Source organism: Ambystoma mexicanum, chromosome 6q (assembly GCF_040938575.1).
Source record: "Ambystoma mexicanum isolate Mex_15411 chromosome 6q, UKY_AmexF1_1, whole genome shotgun sequence".
NCBI lineage: Eukaryota > Metazoa > Chordata > Amphibia > Caudata > Ambystomatidae > Ambystoma > Ambystoma mexicanum.
This window is the reverse complement of record NC_090937.1, coordinates 859,022,583-859,046,839: the sequence shown is the minus strand read 5'-3', so window position 1 is coordinate 859,046,839 and position 24,257 is coordinate 859,022,583. Positions and strand designations below refer to the sequence as shown.

The 24,257-nt window shown below is 43.2% G+C and overlaps 1 protein-coding gene across 1 annotated transcript in view; it reads right to left on the bottom strand.

Annotated features, from left to right (window-relative positions):
• The window catches only part of TLL1 (tolloid like 1), a 455,972-nt gene that overhangs the window by 102,672 nt on the left and 329,043 nt on the right, over positions 1-24,257 (bottom strand). The window contains exons 14-15 of the mRNA XM_069631384.1: positions 16,309-16,434; positions 13,142-13,302 (exon numbers count right to left, since the gene is read on the bottom strand). Coding sequence (XP_069487485.1) covers positions 13,142-13,302; positions 16,309-16,434 — 287 coding nt within the window. The remainder of the gene's footprint in view (positions 1-13,141; positions 13,303-16,308; positions 16,435-24,257) is intronic.

Here is a 24,257-nt window from a genome sequence, read left to right as displayed (position 1 = left end):
AGTCAGGAGGTCACGTTGATGAGTTTGAGTAAATTTAGAGTATGCCTTATAGATAACAGAACTCTTATACCTTCGATTGAGGAAGCATTGATTTAGGAAACCTAAGCCTAAACCTGATGCCCCTAGTTCCTTCAGCATTGGGGATCTAAATGTAATTGAGACCTTAGTTACCCTAGATCGTGAGGTCTGTTCACAATCATGTGATGTGGCTCAAGATTTAAGCATCGATCCACTGCATTTGAATCTTAAAGAACTGAAATCTAAGTCTAAATTCACCCCTCAACTGTCTGCAGACAATGTCATTGAAACTTTCAATCAAGCACTCATACAAGATATTCATTCTTACTTGGATAAACAGGTTGACTCATACAAAAACAAAAAAGTAATCTTACTATAAAGCAAAGGAAAGCATTACGATACTTGGCAAAAGATCCTTCAATTGTTATCAAGGAGGCCGATAAAGGGGGCAATATTGTCATTCCTAACACTCTTGACTATATAACTATGGGTTGCAAACATTTACACACCCCTGGTTGCTACGAAACCCTTGATTCCAACCCTATCAAGCGTGTGGTAACCGGTCTTCTCGAATTAATTGACACCTGGTACCATAAAGGCTTCCTCACTGAAGATGAGAAACATTTTTTGTCTAATACTAATCCTACTATACCGACTATGTACTTTCTGCCAAAGATACATAACCTTTTGAGACCTTACCCGAGGTTCGGCCCATCATGAGTGGTATTAATTGGGCTACTGAAGGCCTCTCAAAATATTTGGACGAGGCACTTAAGCCTTTTGTTGTACAAATGTCATCCTACATTCGTGACAGTACTCACATTTTACAGTCTTTGCAAGATATCATTTGGGAACCAGATTACCTGTTGGCAACAATTGATGTAGTTGAACTTTACACCAATATTAATCATGAGTTAGCGCTACAGACAATTGATTATGTGTTTAGGAATACCTGAGCATGTTTTCATGTTGAAGCAATTTTTACAATTTGTACTTGCGAACAATATGTTTATTTTCAATGATCAGTTCTACCTGCAGGTGAGGGGCGTTGCCATGGGGGCCAAGTTTGCACTCACTTTGGCTAACCTTTTTATGGCTTTCTATGAAGAAACACATATCCTCAATCAAGTGCAATTTGTGTCAAATATTGTGATGTGGCGTCGTTATATTGAAGATATTTTTCTAATTTGGAAGGGATCTGAAGACTCTTTCACTGCTTTCTTAGGTCATGCTAACACCAATAGGTTTGGAATCCGCCTTACCGGCCTTTGTAAACCATGTGCAATTGATTTTCTGGATTTACATATTTTTCATGAAGGAAATAATGTACACTTCAATACTTTTAGAAAACCTACTGAGGTTAATTCAATTTTGGCTGCCCAGAGCAACCACCAACGCGCCACCATTGACAACATTCCAATGGGTGAATTTCATAGGGCCAGACGTAATTGTACTTTATCTAGTGATTACAAAAGAGAATGCAATATCCTAAATCAACGCTTCCTCAATCGAGGCTATAAGAGTTCTGTTATCTATAAGGCATACTCTCAATTTACTCAAACTCATCAACATGACCTCCTGACTAATGTGACTAGGTCAAAAGAGCATTCCCCATAAATCTCACTAATCAGTCCATTTACGAATGACTCCTCATTGCTATACAAAATGGTTGCCAAGCATTGGCACATTTTAAGACTTGACAAGGATTTACAACCATTTTTGACTCCAAAACCCAAATTCACTTTCACAAGATCACCTACGATCAAAAACATTGTGAGCCCTTCATTTTTTGATAACCAACCAAGGTCCTCCACGTGGTTACAACAACCGGGGGGTTTTCATAAATGTGGCAATTGTAACCAATGCCCTTGGGCTGTTAGTAAATGCAAAACTTTTTGTGATCATTTTGGAACTCAAATTGAAATACGTGATTTTATCAACTGCAAGACTACCTATGTGGTCTATGCTATCATTTGTACCTGTGAGAAAGTGTATGTGGGTAGCACCATTCGTCAACTTCGTATCCGAATAAGGGAACATCTGTCCAGCCTCAAAATGCTTGAACCAAAGTCACCCTTGGCCGCTCACTGGCAATTGGAACACCAGCTGGATAATATTGCTGATTTGCGCTTTATTGCTCTGATGAAGGCTCATAAGGGGAAAAGGGTTGGCAACCTACAGCTGAAACTATGTCAAATGGAGGCAAAACTTATTTGTTTATTACGTTGCACCACACAGGGTCTAAATACAGACCACGAGATGTCTGTATTTCTATAATAATTTTGATAAAAGAGTCACAATGGACCTTATGTTTTTCAAATAGTACTTGGAGTCGCACTTCGCCGGAGCCTTTCCATCATGCTCGTGGGCACTAGCACCCTTTAATTTTAACCGATCCCATTCTCATTCAAATACTTGATATGTCTTACCATTGCAATAGGTAGTTCCTTTGGTCCTCCTTTTGCTACTATAATTGTGATCTGACTTTTTCTCTTATATTTTGACATTGATTCTAATCGCTATTTCGAGTTCAGGCTATATACTACATTGTTCGCTCAAGTATGAATTTATTCGGGTAATACTGTCTGTCTAACTCTGTGCTTATTAACTAATTTCTGATTTATCATTATTCAGGTATCAGCCTCTCACTATTGTTCTTCTTTGCATTCTTCCAATATGATGTTTCTGTCGGCTTAGCTTTAATTTTTTGCTCAATGTAGTTGTTTATTTACAACTTACGTCATCAAGGCGACGTCAAATGCGTGCCACACTACGGACGTCACTGCTGTGACGTCGGCTGCTTCTCTTCTATTTCTCCTTTACTTTTTAATTATCATTCGGGTATCAGCCTCCTATTATTAGTCTTCTTTGTACTCTCCCAGCATGACGGCTGAGTTTTAATTTTACTTTCAGTTCAGTTGTTTGTTTACAACTGACGTCATTCACGCAACGCCAGATGCGTGCGACGCAACCTACATCACCGCTGTGACGTCGGTTGCCTTTCCCTCATTTTTCTCTAAATTTTTGCCTGTACGGCTGCCTTGGGGATTTCCTCTGAAATATGTGAACGCTCGATCTAGCGAGTAAGTTTGGTTCTTTTTCGCTTAGTATAAGGTAAATTGATTCTATCTAATCTGGCTGTAGTACTTAGCTATTCTGTTGATTTTCTCTGGGCTATATATTGGTTACGGCCATTACGGCTTGGACTTAAATCCTGAATGTGACATCAGCGTGATACTTACAACGCCCTGTTCTTTGTGGTATGTAGACGCGAATACTCTGATTTATAATTCATACTTCCATACAATTGTTAGAACCGCTATTTATGCCGTGCCATCTATTTGACACTGATGATTGCTTTACACAGGGATTTCCCATTACTGACTTTCTCGATATATTTCATTTGCCTGTGGTAGGTGAAGTTTATTACTTGCATTTTACTTTTACATTGGACACTGGCCTCTGGCCAATCTGTGGCCTTTACCTTTGGTGCCGAATAGATCATTACTTCATTGTTTGCATGGGTGATATGTGCACACCATGCATGATTGGGGGCTCCGGTGTTGTTGCGCACAGTTCAAGAGGACTTTTGTGTTTTTTGTTCCCCCATACCCAGAGTGATGTATTATCTAACTGCTAAAGCATGTTACTTAACGTATATCTTCTGTTTTGTTTTATCATTTGCAACTGCCGTTTGCTTCTGCTTATTCCACCCTTCAACCATGGTTTACGGTATGCCAGTGATTTTTTATTATACAATGTGTGGTGTTATTCGGTTTTATTTAAATCATTATCTAATGTAATGTGATACGGCTTGTATTTGCTTTAATTTAATGTGATTGTAACAATTTTTGGATTTTGCTTTTGTTATGAAATATCAATGTTGCATATAACTACTCAGCCTTGAAAACGACCTGCGTGTCGAAACACGTATCGGCTGTTCCTGCTACAATTAAAGCATCAACTGTACTACTAGTGTTCCTTATTTATATCGTGTTTAGCGCATCTCCACCTCAACTCCCATTTTGTATACGATTTTCAGTACCAGCCAGGGTGGACTGGTTGGCGCAGGTGGTAATGCAGCTTACACTTCCAATTCCTTAAGGTTAATTGAACTATTAACATAATCAGTGAACACCAGCGCACAGACCTTTACGCGTTAATCCACATCTTCTGTTTTATATCACTAGTTATACTTTGCAGATTTTGAGGTTGCAGAAAGGAAAGTTAAAGGAAGGAAAAGGGTTCAACAGGTTCTCAGGGCATGTGAGTATACTTAAATCTTCCAATGAGGTCTAGACAAGCCTTTCCCAGTAATAACAGTTTAAAACCGGTTACCACCTATAAGGTATGCAATGGTATGGTAATGTTTATTTGCATAGCACCTATACACAGGCAAGGGTTTAAAAGCACTCAAGGAGGGATGGAACTCGGGGAAAAAACAACAGTTGCTCAGAGCCCTTGAATTTCTGAGACGATAACGGTCTGCACAGGCAGATTAAGTGAATATTATACATTTAACAGTTTAGTTAGAGCAAATAGGCCTGATGGCGATTTTGCAGTGTTTTCAAGTGCTCTTGAAGGGGTGAAGACAAGGGAGAACAGACACAACAATCTTCTGGCAAGGCTTTATACATATTGTGAAAGTGCGGGAGGGCAAAGGAGGGGCAGGGGACCTAGTGTGCCCAGTCTGTAACAGCTGGCGAAGTGTGGAGAGAGAATCTCTCAAGGTTTTATTACACATGCAGTGGGGTTTAGGGCACTGCGGCAAGTACAGAAAGACTGGCAGGGGTGGCAGGGACCTATGAGACTCTCAGGTACAGCAGGCGGCCAGTCAATAAGCTGTATGTAAGGAGGTAGAGAGAAGGAAGAGCAGAGAGCCAGGTTAGCAGGGTATGATGAGAGAGAAGAGGAGAAAAGGATGGTCTTGAGGAGTTTCGGGATGTGAGAATTTCAGGCTCAAGACGGAGGGTGGCAGGGAGGCTGTTGCAGAGGGAGGCACCTGCTGAGGAAGGGGCTCTCCCTCCAAATCTCTGCTTGGAGAACCGGCTCACTCATAGAAGGTTGTAGGTAGAAGAGCGGAGGGCTCGAGAGGGACAGTGTTTAGGAAGGCAACGTTGAAGGTAAGTAGGTGCCAGGCCCCAGAAAGCCTTTTGGACAATGCAGAGGGTCTTGAGTTTGATCCTTGCAGCCACATGGAGCCAATGAAGGGACAGAATGTCAAAGTAAATGTACTAGAAGAGTCTGCAGGGAGCCAGGACAACCAAAGTCAATTGGAGCACAGTCTATGGAGCTGAGGCACTTCGTAGTTAATAAAGGTCTTGCACAAAATAAGAGAGTTTGTGGAAATCACTTGTAGGACCACCAGCTCTTAAGCCTGTGAAAAACAGAGTTGAAATCAACTCTAGGGGTAAGCCAATGCAAGTCTCAACTGAAGAAAGCACAACTCAAAGACACTAAGGCAAGTGCCCCAAGTCTAAACAGTACCTATGGTTTGAAGAAGAGTGGTCCAGCTGGATTCTGTCCTGATGCAGCAGTGCAGACCCTGGGCTCCTGAGCCTCAGTAATGGGGACAAGAGGGAGGATGCCTGGAGGGCTCCTGCGGCAGCAGTTTGGAGGTCATCAGCATTGACAGACTCTTTTTGGATCAGCAGCAATTTGTGGTTTCAGAGCTCGGTAAACAGCACCACTGCAGATCTTGGATAGCGGTTGGGCTTCCTTCACTCCTTGGGTCATGCACTCTGGTAAGGAGACCCGAGATCTGGTCGTCCTTCTTCTGGAGGGTCATTAGAAGACTCCTGGAGATTCTGGCCGGATTGCAGACGTTTCACTTGACTACGGCTTTCTAGACCCCTGGCACTCAGTTCTTGCAGCAGCGAAGAAGTACAGCCAATCTGGAAAGACAGTCCAGTGGAGTTTGTCTCTGAGTTCTTCTCTGGGTTAGTTGGTCACACTACCCCAAGAGAAGAAGTCGTCCCTTCCAGAGTGTCTCTTCTCGATCAGAAAAAGAAGCTTCATCGCAGCAGCAGGGCATCACTGGGCAATTCAAAGGTCCAGGAGGATGCAGCAAGCTTTGTTCATGTTTTCTTTATGGGGTGTTCTTCCCAGTAGTCAACTCTGAGTCTAGTCCCAAAACCCTTGCCTTTTAAGCAGGTTTCTCTCATTCATGCATAGCCTAGGCTGGCAATCACACAGTAGGGTGGCTGTCCTTAAAGGACATTCAGCCAGCCAATCAGGACTGGTTGCATTCAGGCATTCCTAGAGTTTCGGGAACCTCCCTCCTATCCTGTCCTCCAAGACACACTGGAACCAGAGGCGGGTATCAGGACTGAAGTCCACCAAAGGCAAAATGAACAAAGGGCTCTACACAGCTTCAACGCACAGAATGAAACACGAGAAAGACCTCACAAAAAGAAAATGCCAAAAAAAGAAGACCAGGGCCATTTTGACAAAATAGTCACTGATGGGTGCTGTACTGCAGCTGAGGATTCAACTTTCTGTAGAAAAGCAGAACTGGTCTGCATTGTTTATTGTAGAAGAAACCATTGGTCCAATAGTTGAAGGCCGGGCAGACCTTTGGCAGATTAAAACATCTGTTTTCTGGACATGTAACTGAAAGCTATTTATATCCATGCATTTCTGAACCTGTTCCACGCAAACCTTAAAGTGTACTAATGCAGAATAGGGATGCTGTTATGTCACCCATTTCATCTAAACAAAATTAGAAAAGAGTCTTGCTTTCTGTAGACCTTATTTATTTGTATACTTATAGCAGCATGCTAAGCCCTCGGGCATCAGTGCGCTACTTACATTGGTGGGAAGGAGTAGTGAGTTCAGGGTTGAGAGATTAGGTAAACAAGTGAGTCTGACATACCCTTGAAGTGAGGTTCTGAGTGGCACAAGCATGCCAGCTGGTAGGAAAATTAAGGCCCATACAGTAGAAAACACATTCACATTCGATTGTTGCCCACCTTGTTTCACTATCTTTTAGTTGTCTCCTAATAATAAAGATAGGGAGCTCCCTGCCTGATAAAGGAAAGAATCTCAAAGGAGAACCTAAAGGGTTCCCAGCAACACTACCCATTAGGGGTTTTGTGCTGCAATAGTAAAATACAGATGCCTTGAAAGAGATATGGAGGAAAGTAGACTACTTTGAACAGGTAAAACACAGAGAACAGAGTTCCAAAAGGCCGAGCCCATAGGAATGAATGCGAGGAAAAAGGCTCCACTCATTCAGGGCTAAAGAAAAAGGTCCAGCATTCCAGCAAACAGTGCTGGGAGCCTCACTAGGAAAGGGGATGAAGCATACAAATGATAAATCTCCCTAACACGCCCCAGGACTTGATCTGGGCAGGCAAAGCGTACGCAGTGCAAGCAGTTTTGCATGGGATTTCTTGTGCATATTGTGAGTCCTTCATGCAACCACACACCCTGCTACAAGTAGTATTAAAAAGAAATCCTCAAAAATACCAAAGGAACAAAACCTCACCCCCTCCTTCTACACTAACTCTCAATCGAGTCAGGATGTTTGAGAGCACATGATGAATTCAAGCAGGTGCAAACCACTCCCGCCCCCTCTTTCACATATTCCTAACCTTGGTCCCATATGCTGCCTGTGACCACTTCACAAATATGCACTATCACCTGACCCGGCTCTGGGCACCATGGAGTGGGCACAATATGTCACTTCTCTGGTGAAGCCTCAGCGCCGGGAGACTACTACAGTGGTAAACAATGCAGTAGAATAGCTCATTACATTGCATTGGAATAGGTAAGAACTCTTCAAAATGAACATCCTTCGCCATCTCCTAGTTATAAACAAGCACAGACTGAAAACACATGGCTGCCAACTCACTGTTTTGAAAGCCCATTTAATGCTTTCATAACATAATCCCAGGTTCACATAAAAACGTTCACCCCCAATATATATCAGCCTTTTAGGGTGAACTATGAATCATACAATCAGAAAGGCTCCATTGCTTATAATCAGTGAAGTCATCGGTATCATCCAATGACAGGCGTGTGGGTGGGAGATGCACAGCCATGGCTTAGCTTGGCTTCTAAAAGCCAGTTTCACTTTCATAAATCAATTTTTTTTATAGTCTAAGAGCAATAGGTAGTAACAAAAACTCTTTTCAGAAAAAAAGAGGTTTTCTTGGCCCATGCAACCGATTCCCTGCAGCTTCCATAAAAATGATTTGTAACATTTTGGCAGGTTTTTAATATGAGAAAACTGTGTGAACAAAACGTTCATCCGATGATAAAAGTGCTTATGATCATTGAAACCACATTTGTAGGCCACAGATGTGAAAGACAGCTAATGCATCGCAGGCGCTGGTCTTTCAATGGCGTGTTCCTTTCCTCGTCACAAAGAGCTTCTCTGTGTCCGCCTTTCAGGGGATTGTGTGTGTTCTTGTACGTGAAGGATGTATTGAATGAAAACAGATTGAAAAATGTTATGTAATAATATATATAAAGTGACAACGTATTCATCTTAATGTAAACATCTAACGCCTGGTGAGAAATAGGCAGTGGTGCCGCTCACCATTTGTTAAAGGCCGGCACTTGGGAGGTTAAACGTGCACAGTTGTTCAGTGTACTCTGTGCCACACATCTTCTGTCCGGCATCCCCTTTGCCAGCACATACACACTCTAGACTTGGCCATTGAGGAGGTTTTGCCAGTAAGTCCTCAGAATGGAAGGGGAGTGGCATTGGAAAATAAAATCCAAAAAGGCCTCCGACCCCCATTATTGGAAAGAACAAACAAAACTAAAGCTGATGAATTGTTTAATGGAATAATGTTTTTGACCATTGCCAGAGAGCAGTAAAGCCGAACACCTTCGCCAAAAGGTCTCTGTCTCAAACTAGGCCATAGAGTCCATGTGACAGAATGCCATGTGTTGAAGGCGGAATAGCCCATGCCTTTTTTATTTTTAATATTATAATTATGCAGTTAATTCTGCTTCTGAAAGGGAGGTCTGTAATCCAATCCAATTTCCTAAATGCTCCATTTCAAGATGATAGTGCACACATGTGCTTTTTCCATAACTAGTCTCCTGACATTTACAGCACCAGCTTTTGCAATGCACAGATTAGGCTCAAAGGTCCTGGCAGCAGCTGGGATACAAAAATCATCCTGCAGACAGAATTGGCCTTTTAACTGTCTGCACCTCTGATCTAAATTATAATAATGCTGTCATCGAGTCAGTCTGGTGGCTGTAAATCTACAAATATAAGACATGACTGGGTTAGGTTGGCGGCTGCACATCACATAATTATAAAGCCACAGCAATTTGGTATCACACTAGTGTCAGCTCTGTGAGAAGGGCTCAGTTACAAAGGACTCCTGTGGATTAGTCTCTGGTATGACTCTGCAGGCATGTCAAAGTCCTTGGTACCTACCCATATGCATCACTTGTATTTGGAGAAAGGTGAAACACTTAATATGAGACTCAAACTCACATTGCAACTGATGATGAGTCAGTAATTCAACCCCATGTTAACAACCAGGAGACTGTAAAGTGGGTGCTGATTAATGCCTGCTCCATTCCGACACTCTACAGAGATTTTCTACCTAATAATACATTACAGTTTAAAGCTTCCGCCTGGTATTGAAACCTGCTTTAAAGATCTTTTCTGGTCAACCACTATTGCATCTATTCCTTCAGGATATCATATGATTTCTGCCATAAGACTGAAGGGGAGTGGTGAAGGGAGTTGCCTTTACCTATAGTAAGTAGTTGCAGGCCAACATAACTGTATGTACTATTATATTAAACTGTGAGTCGCTGAGTTAGAAGGTAAGTGGGGATTTTCTATCACCCTTACATGTACTGCCTATGGGCCTCATTACACGGTAGGCGGTAAGGGTTTACCGGTACCGGTATTTTACCGGTACCGGTAAAGCCTTACCGCCTTACTACGAGGTCCCTTTGCGGGTTGGGGAATTTAACGCCTGCTTTTTGCAGGCGTTAAAAACCAACCCGCAAAGGGACCAGGCACCTAATTACAGTACCGGAATTTGCGGTGCCGTAATTAGCACCTTCCCCATTCCCATTATGCCCTATGGGGCAAAAATGGGAATGGGGAAGGACAATGGGGGAAGGGAGAATTACCGCCCCACCAACCTTGGAATAGGGCGGTAATTCCCCTTTCCACCAAGGCGGTGCCAGATTTTACCGGCATGGACCAAGGTGCTAATAGCACCTTGGTCCACCGCCATCCGTGTAATGAGGCCCTATGTATCTTCTGTCAAAGTATGATCCTAGTTTTGAGACAATTTTCTCATTTTTGTTGCTCCTTGAATGAAATTATTTATGCCTTTGAATATACCCCGAGCTAGTATGTATTAAAACTTGCCTACTGCTCTTCATACCTACCGGCAAATGCGTAGCTGAATAGGGGTAGCTGTTGACTCTGCCTTTTTTTGATATATGATATTTGTCCTCTTGAGTCAAGCTCCCCTTAAACAAAAAAGAGGCAACCTTCCTTGTTCCCCTATCTATCTCCTGTTTGAATATATTGGGCAATTTTAATCAGGATTTCATCCACCCCATGGACTCCTATGCCTCTCATTTAAAAGACACTCTGTTTTACTTGGTACTTCACAATGTGTTTACCAAGGACACTCTTAACATGGGTCGGTTCTGGATTGGGTCTTCATGCATAACAAAGTCTAGACCTCTAATTCAGTTACACATTTGAATTAGTCTGACCGCTCCATTGTGTTTTTCAGAACAGTACTTACCACATGTGTACCCATGATTTCTTGCATCTCAATTGATATTACATGTAGATATAAGCATACTTTTTTGAATGAATATCTGAGACCACTTCTCAATAAAACTAACGTGGATCCTAATGCAACATGTTAGAAAGTTAAGATAATTAATTGATCAATAAAACTATAGACATTGGGCCTCATTACACGGATGGCGGAGAACCGGTAAAATAGCGGCACCACCTTGGCGGAAAGGGGAATTACCGCCCCATTCCAAGGTTGGCGGGGCGGTAATTCCCCCTTCCACCATTGCCCTTCCCCATTCCCATTTTTGCCCCATAGGGCTCAATGGGAATGGGGAAGGCGCTAATTACGGTACCGCAAATTGCGGTACCGTAATTAGCTCCCTGGGTCCCTTTGCGGGTTGGTTTTTAACGCCTGCAAAAAGCAGGCGTTAAATCCCCCAACCCGCAAAGGGACCTCGTAGTAAGGCGGTAAGGATTTACCGGTACCGGTATTTTACCGGTACCGGTAAATCCTTACCGCCATCCGTGTAATGAGGCCCATTGTGAGCCCTTTAAAAATGAAATCAGTCAATCAAAAAAATAGCTGGCGATGTTTACTTCAATGAGAAACTGTCATTTATGGGAACAGATTTAAAGAAAAGCTTGTTATCAGCCATGACTAATGTGTACGTATCACACTCAATCTCAATGGGAGATAGCTGTATCCCTCTCAAGCCACGGCCACTCACCTGCATACATCTGCAATCATCCACTTCCTAATACCATATCACACATCCCCTCTGCCACTAGAAAGCAGCTAAGTCCATGACAGAAATGTGGTCTAGCAGGACACATAATCAGTCTTCTTGACTCGCATACTCTCTTGAGAGTCGATAACAGCACCCCTCCACAAGCCAGTTCTCCATTGGTAGCTAGAAGGGACTTAACCACCCCTACCTACCTTTGTACCTGCTAGAATCCACACACACATTCTAAAATAGTTTTACCAATATCTTATACCTCAGGTCTCGGTCCTCCAAGGGCGTTCACCAACAGCAATTTGAGGGGATTAGATGGGCACTCCCTTATTTGTTGATTCATTTTTGGACTCTTACAAGGACAAGACCAGTTACCAAACTTCCGTTTTCTGGCATAGAGGTAAAGACAGAAAGCATCTAAGTGAAAGGGGAGGTCTGTTCACTAACGATCCCCAGAGCACACAGCAGCAAATGCATGCTGCATTAGAGATCTTGCAAAGGCAGCAGAACACCCTCAAGGCTCACAATTTGAGAATAAATTCCACTTCCTAAGTATAATTCATTAAGCACAGTTCAAGGCAGCTCATAAAATGACCTAGGGGCACACCTCGAAGTTGATCCCTAGCAAATGCCCAAAAGGTACACCCATTGCTCCAACATTGACGAGTGTCTGAGGAGTGTTCCTCTCAGCTGGTGCACCTGTGCACTCACACACCTGTCTTGAACCTTTGTGGGTGGAAACAAAGAGTTATCATGAAGTCCTCAACACCCTTCCATGGCAATAGCTGGAAATGGAACCACAAGCAATATGATGTAGACACAGCTAAATTGGAATATATTACTGTCTCTTATAATTTACAAACAATCCTGAAAATCTCAATCAAGATATTCTGATAAGTGCATACCCATTCAGTCACGGTATACAGCCAACATAACAGTGTTATATTTTTAGTTTTGGCTTTTAGGAGGTGCTGTAAGGGATTCCTTTAAGCACAAAGTATTGGTATGGGAAGACGTTATGCAAGTCAATACTAACACAAGGATGAGATGTTACAGAGATACACTGCCTGTGGGTGTTTATTGAATTGTTACCAATCCACTGAGCACCCATAATCATCCTACGCCCTACGGACACTGCCACCACTAACTGCCCCTCAGCACCCAAACCACTCCCCACTACCACTACCATGCCACAAGTTCTCTTTGAGGTGGCTCTATGCTTTTATGTGCATTTCAGTGTTATTTCTCAGCAGGCTTCTGAAAGGTAATGGCTTATTTACAGCTGTAAACTGGTTCCTGGTGTAATACAAATGTCTTAACGAAATCTGCTTCAGCATTTGATTTATAGGCAATGAGTGTCCTTACATAATGCCTTGGACGTAATTCCTGTTAAATACAGACATTGGCAAAGCCACCAGTTTTGATTCATGTAGGGAATTAAACATGGATTTGGTAAGCACTGTCTTAACATCACCAGATACAAAAACTATTTCCTAGCTGTGGCCATCTTACACCCTAGTGGTCCCCTGATATCAGAGCCTGGAAAATGCCTAGCCTATGCCTGCACACAAGCCAAATGCTTGGTCATTAATGTGATTGTGATTCTACAGTTGTGCTCGCCACCTGAACGTGAACTTACTTCATTGCCTTCAAGCTCAAAGTACTCAAACTTCATAGAAATTCGGTACTGCGTTGGAGCCACCACCTGCCAGACACAGTTTTTGTTCGGAGGGTACTCTTTGGGCCAGCCAGGCGTAGTTATTGTCCCATTAAGCTTCGAGAGAAGTCCTCCGCAAGCAGCTGAAGAAAAAACAGAAACAGGTCAGGGAGGCATACTCTTACCCTCGACTCCCCAAAAACATCTGCTCACATGCAGCTAGTCAAGGACAATCATTGGAGGAGTGTGTAGAGCTGGGCTAGACTACATAAGGTGGCACCCCGTAAATGTAATGTGTATGTGAAAAGTCCATGTTTCGACGCGTGTTTTAATATAAACAATCACTGCCTTAATTTTGATTTCCCTGCATCACCCTAGTGTAAAATTGTAACAAAGGGACACTTTTGGATGTTCTCTTGTGCATAAATCAAGGTCAGATGTTACTTACGGAAACCAACAAAGATCTCAACAGTGAATGTAAGAAAAGTATTAAACAATTATAAATAAGTGTTTCCTAATCATGACCAGTGCGTTGTGTTACATGGATAAGACAGTGGATCAATGTGCTCATAGATCCGAAAGTAAAATCATTTAAATTGCGAAGCTTCTATTTTGTGGACTTTTGTCCTATGTGTTGTGATGCAATACCAACGCAAAGTTCAGAGAGTACAACTTTAGAAAAAAAAAACAAAAACACTATCATTTGGAGAAAAACTAATAAAAAGTGAAGTACACTTCATACGAAGCGGTCTTGTTTACATCATGGGTTAAGTAGCTTTTTGAAAAACGTGTTTTTACTTAAACATGTTTTCACCCAGAAATCCATAAATGGCAACTTTCGTGTTGTTTCTTCGCTCATTAAAAATACACGTATGCACGCATTTTTTTCATAGAAGGAGAGCCACATTATCTAAAATGCACCATGTTCATCAGTGGACAGAAGATCTTTAATGTGAACACTTGCTCCTCTGCATTTCTGGTCAGACTGTGAGGTCAGAATGAGTATGGGGTGGACATAGGGAGCTTGACTGTGCATGACTCTCAGAAGAGCCCCAACCACATACCTGGCCTGTCTGATTTGTTTCTGACTACTGGCTGTCTTTCCATGCTATCCTTGGCCAATGCCCAAGACCTTCCAATGGCTGAGCAAGCCTAGCTCCATTGCTGATTTCTTTAACTGTAAAGCATTTTACCAGTCATTTAAGTGTATTTGGATAACACCAGCAGTTGCAGTGCACCATACTAAAACATATCTACACACACCACAACATCAACAAAACTCAGCACGTAGCCACATCAACACTACACACATACCACACAGATCCTTTACCAAACAATATGGCTTTCAACACCACTGTGGGGGCGAAAATGGTCTTTAACGACCCCCAGAGAGCAAAGCAAGGTCCGCGGTGAGGCCATGCCCACCCACCACACCGGGGATGAAAACTATCTTCCCACATAACCCCTGAGGTTTAACCGGGGTTCTAATGGTTTACTGTTTGTTCCCCCAGAGATTGGTGCACACGCATCACCAATCTCCAGCAATCTCAAAATCAAAAATGGCCGCTGCCATAGCTAAAAGAGACTATGTCCCTTTTCCATTTCTATGGCAGCCGGGAGCGTGAGGAGAGCCCAGACTGGAGCACACATCTCTGATCCAGCAGGTAAGTAGATTGTTTATGGGGTGGCGAGGCGCAGGGAAAGGGTCCCTGTGTCCTTCCCACATCCCAAAAAAAATGGTACCACCCGGGGAAGCGCTTTGGGTGGCTGGAACAGCAGGCGAAAGAATGCGTATTCTCACCCGCTGTTCCAGACACCTGATTGCTTACTCACACTTTACTGGGTGTGAATTGGATGTAGAATGCAACAGTTGAAACAAAGTTAAATTACCCTAGAACTCACCTTCATAGCCATTGACACAACACCCCTGATGACACTGTTTCTGGGCATAACTGACAACACAAGCCTGGGTGTTGTGGAAGGTCAGAAGACCTGATCCTTCTGCAGGAACTCAATACAAATGTGACCCATGGGTAGCCTACCATATTCTACCTTGAGGCAGATGTAGCAGTGGACATTTCAGGGAGATATCAGTGCCAATAGGTCATACAAGGAAGGATGTTGTGTTTTACAAATGTTTCATCCAAAAACAAAGGTGGGGACCCCAACATGAGCATCTGGGGTAAATTCAATATATGCTAAACAGATATGATGACCTATGCACTGAAAGACTCAATAAATGTGTTTCAGAAAATTGCATGCTGAGGACCAGAGAGTGTGTTCATTATTAAAAATATATCATTTTATTCTGTTACAAATTCATAAAAAACATCATTTCAAAACAATTAATTTCAGACATAACAATAGATGTACAATGGTGGACTGTCACAGTAGGAATATTACTACTGCAAAAGTTATTTACAAAGTCTTTATCTAAGCCAGATTTTGGCTGTGAAAATGAATGGTTCAATTGTGTATTAGCGATTTATGCATAGGAAAAATGTTTACACAAAAATGTGTTATTTGCACAATAAAACCGTTGTTTACAAAAAAATACATGTTTGTTTGAAATGAATTGTTTTGAAATTATGTTTTTTATGAATTTGTAACAGAATAAAATTATATATTTTTAATAATGAACACACTCTCTGGTCCTCAGCATGCAATTTTCTGAAACACATTTATTGAGTCTTTCAGTGCAAAGGGCATTCTATCTGTATAGCTTACAAATGATTCATAACATAGCTAACAAGAGCGAACACTAGTTGTCGGTGCATATACAAATGAACTTTGTATTCTCCTATTTAGCAAGCAAAACTCACACACAACGTCTGTGGGGCAGATTGGTCCACTTTCTGTTCCCATCTCCCATGCCATGACATATTTCCAAACATTGAAACGGTTCCATTCATATATGTCGGTTATGGTTGTTGCTCGACTATCATATTTTGAGTCTCAGCACAGACTCCTATAGCGTAGCGCTGCATGCTTCACGCACAACTGACATACGTCAGAATACATTTCGGGGAAGAGGGGCATGGAATGAGCTCCATGAAAACAGGCCACACCACCATATGTTTTGGATACACTAGTAAGGTGAAGAGTAGAGCTTGCCTAATCCTAGGGCACCCATCCAAATCCCAGCATACCTTCACAGCTTTTTTTGTCAGGTCCCAGTTCATAGCCGGGATCACAGGAACACTTATAGCTGCCCAGAGTGTTGACGCAGCGCTGCTCGCAGCCTCCGTTGTCAGGTTTGGTGCATTCATCTTCCTCTGCAATGACAGGGCGGAATCAGAAGGCTTTGGTTAATAACATTTCCTTTCCCCATCTCTGATTAGGAACAATAGATGGATATTAGCATAGAAGCACATTTTGGGCTGGGCTGCTGCTTCTGCTGTGCCAGATCATTGTTTTCAGCTGACAGGGCCATCTTAGAAGGGCAGTGATGCACAACTAAGAAACCTCCACTTCGCCTTACACTAGAGGCGGTGAAAGCTGCAGCGTTAATGTACAAGTGTAAGGGCGTTTTAGAAAAGTCCAGCATTTGTAGGATTAGACAAGATTTACTCTCAGATGTACAGTTTTCCAATTCTTAGATTTGTCCTGAACTACCCAAAAGGTTTGGCAGAAATGGCTGAGCTGCCAGGCTTAGTCAAGGAGGTAGGCGGTCTGAAGGTACGCACCCAGGACTCAGAGCATAGAAAGTGGTTCAAAGAAACACTGACACACTCATAGTTTATATAAAAATAACATTTATTATACATACACCAAGGTTAATACTGTTGAGCAAAGTAAGTACTATTCACAGCAAAATCACAGTCAAATAACAGTAGAATGAAAGGTTGTATGCTTTAAATCAAAATGCCATAAAATGTTATATCCTTTCAATCAAAACAGAATAAAAGGTTGTATCCTTTAAATAACAATGTAATAAAAGGAGGCACACTTTAAATCAACGTAGGATACAATCTATGGTAAAACTCTTGTAACAGGTAATCAAACATTTCAAACACTCTGGTAACTTAATTTTACCCCTCCTTAACCAGGCTTCAGAGGTCCAGCCCTATACTAGGTACTACACACAGAGTCAACGGAGGGCACTGGGGTCCAGTGGCCAAGGGTTAGGAGGAAAGAAGCAGGTGCGTAGTTATTATAGTAAAGTTCAATGAAGAAATCTTCTTGTTTGAAGGTAAGCACAATAGTTTTAGGAAACTAGGCCCAATGGGTTGTTCACCCCAAATGGACTTAAGTGCCCTATAGAGAGAGGGGTGCAAGTAACAGCTTAAGTGCAGACCTCTCGGTGCACAAAATTGCACAGCAAGACCAAAGTATGTACCAAGGCTTTGAGACGGTACCTTTTCAGTGGAGGATTCGTTGAAGCAGGTTGGGCACCCAGGTAAGGCGACAGATGTCCCCAGTTCAGGTTTTCTTGACCTGGAAGGCTGAAGAACGTTCTTTGGAGGGAGCAACCAGATGCACTTGAGAAGTGGGGCACCCGGCAGTGGATGTACATGACACTTGTGTGCTGGAGGCTTTCACAGGCTCTGGATGCAGATTGGTTGTTGAGTGGTGGGCTTTGTGACCTTTCTCAGTCCTCGTCTTGATTGAGGGGACTTTTGGAAGCGGGATCTAGACAGTGGAGGTCCAGAAGGATGCCTACCAAGTTTTCAGACAAAACCAACCTTTGGCAGACATTGCACTGCAAAATGGCACAGGACCCTCGATATTGGGGAATTGCAGGCCACAGCTCTCCCAGGGATGGCTCAAATTGAAGATCTTCTTGGGACCGGTTTATCCCACCAATCCAGGGGAAGAAGTCATCCATTTCGGGTCTTCCCTATTGTCTAGAATATGATGTTAGGATGCAGCAGTTACTCATTTGGCACTGGTGGTCGCTGAAAGTTGCTGCAGGGATTCTTCTTCTTCTTCGTCTTCTTCTTTGGTTGCAAGACCCTCATCTTTTATGGTAAAGAACTGGCTAAGCCCACCAATCATACCACATGCCTCTCGTGCAAATCTGGGGGGTGGTACGGCAGGAAGCCAGCCAGCCTCCCGGTTTGGAATGGTTCCAAGCAGAGACACTGCAGAACAAAGACATGGGGAGTTTCAGACTCCTTCCCTACTTCTTGTCCTTTCAGGCACTCAGAGAGTCTTGGTGAGGTTTCCAATGGACCCTGCCAAAGACAAAAGACCCATGGAAACCACCCTATCCAGCCAGGTAGAATGACTTACAAAGAACAAGTCATCTAGAGATGCAAGAAAAAACAACAGCCACCATTTTAAGAGAATGGTGTACCATGTGTTCCCTGTTGCAGCTGCAAAGACAAAAGTTAGTTAGAAAAACTACCACTGCACCAAGATAACCTGCCACTGTAACTAGAGAGTTACAGGATAAGTGGAAAAACTGATACACTGTGTCCTGTCAGCACTTCACATTAGGTGGAGTGTGCTGATTCCACAAAATAGAGGCCAGGGTGGATGGAAAGGATCCCCCTGTCCTGATAACAGAACATTATCACTGAAAAGTAAAAAGGAAAGCACAAGGATCTTCCCAGAAAGTGTTTTGTGCTGCAATAACAATTTACAGATGCCATACATTTGAAGGAAACTCCTAAATAATGATAATGATAATGATGTGTTATTTATATAGGGCCTTAATCCAAAGCGCTTTACAGAGCACATATTTACATACAATATCACCCAACCGAAATTGGTACTCATTTATCGACCTCGAAAGGATGAAAGGCTGAGTTGGCCTTGCCGGGATTCGAACCTGCGACCTGCAGATCAGCTCAGATTGCGACCAAAAGAGATACAAAAGGTTCCCAACCACAGAGTAAAAGCCCGGAGAGAGTGAGACCCTTTTTCCCACTCTCTTATGTATTTTAATGTGATTTTGTACACTGTTTCTTTCAGTTGTGGGTTCTGACAAAATCCATAGGTATCATCTTTTACATTGTGTCACACAGCACCTTCAGTGCAGTGACACAGGGAAGTCTTCCAGATTTCCCCAAGGTTTGAATACCTTCTCTGGGATAAACTACTGTTTCCCAGAGCAGTAAAGTGAAATTGACTTTACTTACATTTGTAACTTTCTAGACCCAGCACACACTATCTTACAATAGGGTGCTGGAGAGGTTACTTAGTATCCCCTTTGTCTAGCTTCTCATGTAAACTGTTTATGTTACCCTTTGCTCACTGAATGGCTGGTGGCAGTGGTTTACATTTTACTACCACTATGGGATTTTACAGTGGGCTGCGTTCGCAGCCACGGTAAAGCACCCATGGGTGCCATTTTTGTCAAAACGGCCCGGTCTTCTTTTTTTGCCATTTCTTTGTGTAAAGGTCATTCTTGAGATTTACTCTGCATGCCAAACCAGGTTTGGTCCCTTTGTTCATTTTGCCGTTGGCAGGATTCACAAGTGAAGCCCGCCTCTGGCTCCGGGGTGTCTGGTGGGGGCAGGTAGCAAGGGAAGTGCCCACAACTCCCTGTGCTTAGTCTCCAAGGAGACAGGAATACATTCTTAAGTGATTGGCTGACCGGCTGGCCGGAAAGGACAGACACCCTGCTGGATGACTGACAGCTAGGCTGGAATGAATGGGAGCAAGTTGCATAAAAGGTGAGGCGTTTTGGCTTGGAAGGCAGAGTCAACCACTGGACGAAGGAATCTGAAGAAAACTTGAAGAGGACACCTGCTGCAACTCCTGGATCGTTGGTTTGCCCAGTGAAGCCCTGCTGCTGTGCTGAAACTCCAAATTCGCATCGACAGAGATTCCCCTGCAAGGACGACTTCTCCCTTTGAGTTGGTGGGACCAATCAACTCCAAAGTAAGCCACCTGGACATCCTCTCAAAGCAGGTCAAGAATCCACTGCAGTTGTTGCTAGAACCGGATAGCCAGGGAGAGGAACACCAATTTGTGTGCGTTGCTTTTAAGCTGGCCAAGAGCTCCAGGAAGAATCTCCGGACTCCCAGAAAGCAGGACTGACCGAGCCCGAGCCCCCTCAACAGAGTGCGGGACCCCAGATGCAAGGAAAGCCCATCTCAACAGCCAGGAACCACAGTGTTGCTATTTGCAGTAAACGCGGGGAGCTGAAACACTGAACAGCCACTTGTTTGAAGTTTACCGGTTGCAAGTGGTGACCATCCCATTGCAGTGCAGGAGTCCCCACAAGTCCTCCCTCTTGTCCCCATCACTGATGCCCAGGACCAGAGAGATCTGCAGAGCTGCACAGGAACAGAAGTCATCTGCTGCACTTTTTCTTCAACCTAAAGGTACTGTAAAGTCTAAGAGAACTTACATCTTGTTGTGCAGCCACTTGTGCTCATTTGAGACTTGCTTGGTTACATGTGTAGAGTTGCTTGCAGCTTCCTTACCTCACAAGCCTAATCAGCTCGTGGCCCTACTTTGATTGCTTCTATTCTACAAAGACTTTTTAAACATTGGAAAATACTTTCTACTTACCTGCAAGAGGAGCTTCAGTTCACCTTGACTTTTGCTAACTTAACATTGGCTGCCTGGCTCCCTGAATGACTCTTCTCTCTTCTGCTTATGTGTTTTGCCTTCCTTCCAGGAAAGGGTTAACTAACTTTGCATTGGAGGGTTGTTTTGAAAGTACTTAACTACTTAAGAATAACTGTGTGAATACTTGTTCTATTCTGAACTCTCTTCTCTATAACACTACTCCCAAGAATATTCTAAATGCAACAGTAATATATGAATGCCAACAGCACCCTAGCTATTGAAGTCACTTGAGGGTGTAGGTAGTGCCTGTGTGTCATCCCAAATGGGTATTTGCTGATTTAGATAACTAAGAGTGTGTATTTTTGAAGTATATGTGTGTGTTGTTTTATATTGCTCCCTTCTGAAGAAGGCTTACTATAACTGACTGGTAAATAAGTTAATAATTGTTTACTCAAGAAACCTTGTGTGTAAGAGTTTATTTGAATACCTGTCACTGTGTGTCTCTGTGTAACTCCCCTACAGCTCACATTGACCCCTCTTGAGATAAGCCTGGCTGCTCAACGCGCTACCAACCTGTGTAGTACAGACTTATACCAAAGGTTGGGTTCCTATTGCCAGGAGGTCAGAGTTGTTGTAGTCCACCCAAAGGGTATTGCATACAATTGTGCCTAACAGGGTCCCACTTACTCAGCAGAGTCAGATAAAAAAAACAAGAGTATAGCAAAAATGGTGTTGGATTTCCCAGGTGGAGAACATTTCACATAAAAATAAATGCTACTCTAACACCAAGCATCTTATGGATAACCGGCAGAACACAGAGCCCTTTATGAAGCAGCAATCTAAAGGTTGTGCAAAGGGCCAAGAACGACTGCGAATCCAGAGCAGGGTTAATTCAAGGGCAGATTATCTCCAACAAAATGGATTTGTGCATTATCCTCCCTTTATATTCCAGAGCAGATTAACAGAAGCCTTAAATCCTGCATTTTCATTCCACTTATAGTGAATGTTTAAAAAGCACAGAGTGGTTTGTGATAACTGCTTTGACACACACACACTTCCACACACTGTAAATTCTAAATATAAGTTAACATGGTCACAGATGGAGTGCTTTAATTGATGGACACCCATGAATGGTGGTAAATACATTCTGCCACGCCTCCACAAATTAGACAGAAGCAGAAATTAGAATGTTAGCAGGTAGGAGCAAGTGAACATATTCCGCAGGCACGCAGTGATCTGGGTGACATGCATTGATAAATAACTGAGGCACTGCTCTTGGACTGCCACAGGAAAAAAAACAGCACTGATGAGGCTCACTGCCATGAGCGGGGGAATAGAGTCGCTGGACTTAATCTTGGCGGGAACAGATTGTGCATTGGGGTGTCCTGCAGCCATTTCTCTGAAACAACTACAATCGGGCAAAGCCACTGGAATTTGGAAGTACTACCAGAGTTTCCTTCAATGATCTCAGTTTACTGTAATACCCCACAATATGGCGTCGCATAAAGCAACACCAGCATTGTCTCATTCATTGTAAAACCTCAATGAGCAACAACAAGTACATTACTGAGAACCATATCAGATGTTCACTTGCACACAGTATTTCTGATATTCATTTCAAGCATTTATAGCACATTGGGCAGGAAATCTCTGGCCCCTCTAACTAACCATGTACAATTGCGTTATCATAATATGGATCACTATAGAATTGGTCCAGTTCAGAAAAGAACTACCTAGCAGACCGCAAGAGGCACCTTTGTCCAGAGTTTTCACCTCGCAGGTTCCTCTTTCACGTTGAGGACTTGCATGGGTTTGGATCGGTTGAATGCATTCACAATACACCTGTGTCAAAACGTTCACTACACCTACCTAACAGCCCTTTAAAGGGCATGCCACTGCAAATTGCAATTGTCTTGTGCCAGGCATGGATATTTCTATTTGGGGCAGGACAATCATTTTTGCTAGCACTGTGTACAGGGGAGTAAGTGCAGGGACCACAGCTGATGGAAGTGATTCTCTCTTTAAGTCAGGCATTCGCTTTCATCTGCAGCAATTTCTCCCCCGAACAAGCACATTGCTAAAAAATGTTTGGGGGGTGGCTGGATCGGCAGCTGTTAATATGCCTGTGCGCATCTATGGGTGCATGCACAGTGATTTCTCTGAATCAGTGCACCTGAAAAATGTGGGTTGTTTCTCTACTTGCGCAATCCATGTATGCATTCAAGCAGAGACGATAGCGTTGTTCAATGGGGCCAGCATACAGAGATGATAATTAGTAATAGGTGAAATAAAGGGCTCATTTATTTTAGCTTGTAGCGTCTGTCTGGTAGACTACGGAAACAAAACATGGATTGCTCATTTTTGATACTTCTGGTAGACTACACAGACATAGAGCCCGATTCATGGAAATATCTGAGCGGAAAATGGGGTACTTGCGCCCGCAACTGCATGCAAATCAGCCATAGTCAATTTATAGAATTGAATGTGCGGTACTTTTCCTGGACTTACATTGAGTTCATGCTGGCTCAGCATGTCTGTGCGAGCCACTGAGGGCCCAGCGTGCGAGACTCCAAGCATAGCGTGGGAATGGATTGCACAGAGGGCTGGGAAAGGGGCGGAACACCAGAAATGGGGAAGAACATGGCCAGCAAGCAGTCCCTCGCATGCACACCAATTCGCAGCATGAGACATATTCATGGATTTGATTGTCCAATATCTTGGCTGGGAAATGGCCATGCAAGTCCTTCATACGATCCGCCACCCGAAGGCAGGCGTAAGTACACTTGCACGTAGGATTTGCAGCACGCAGGTGAGGTTGCTGGTCAGATTTCAGAGTGCATGTACTCAATCGGGTTCCGATGTAACTTAAGGGTGCTCGTAAGCAGTGTAATGGGGTGCAGGAATGTTTTACGGGGTTCACACAGATTTCCCTAGTTATTGCTGAGTTAAGTTTTTTCTATATGCATGTTGTCGGGGTGCCGGATACAGTTACAGGGGACCCCGCACAGGATCCCCGAGTCAAAGACCTGCATACAGCGGACCCCAGGCTCTGTTTAAAGGGTGCATGTATTCACACCCAAGGGAGTGTGCAAAGGTAGTTGTTCTGGCTGTTTATGCTTTGCATGTTGGTGTGTCTGGGGTGTTCGGGCGAGATTTGTGAATACGGATATTTTGCCCTGTAACTTCCATGAATATGTGGGGCACGCATTTTTCTTTCTGCACGTAGGCTCATGCAGTGTCCTTCTCAGCACTAGGCCTTTGCTAGATTTCTGTGCACATTTCTATGAATCGGTGCCCATAATATGTTTAGATTGTACAAAGCCGTATTATATCATTCTTTATCAGATGGCAGTAACAAAAAGAGATGGAACCGTAATAGGCATTGAGTTTACATGTAGCTGAATATTGCGCATGGATTGCAGTGATTAGATGATCAACTTACCTTAACAGCAATATATCGGAAAATAGGAGCAGGGCGCAGTGAGGTATTGGCGCCAGGGAACTCTCGAGATTTCCCAGTGGGCCAGGCCACTGCATCATGGGCCTCTTTCGAGGGGGATGAAGTAAAGAATTTGTTACAAAGCTTCCAGTATATCTTAATATGGGGCCAATTTAAAAAAAAACATTTCCA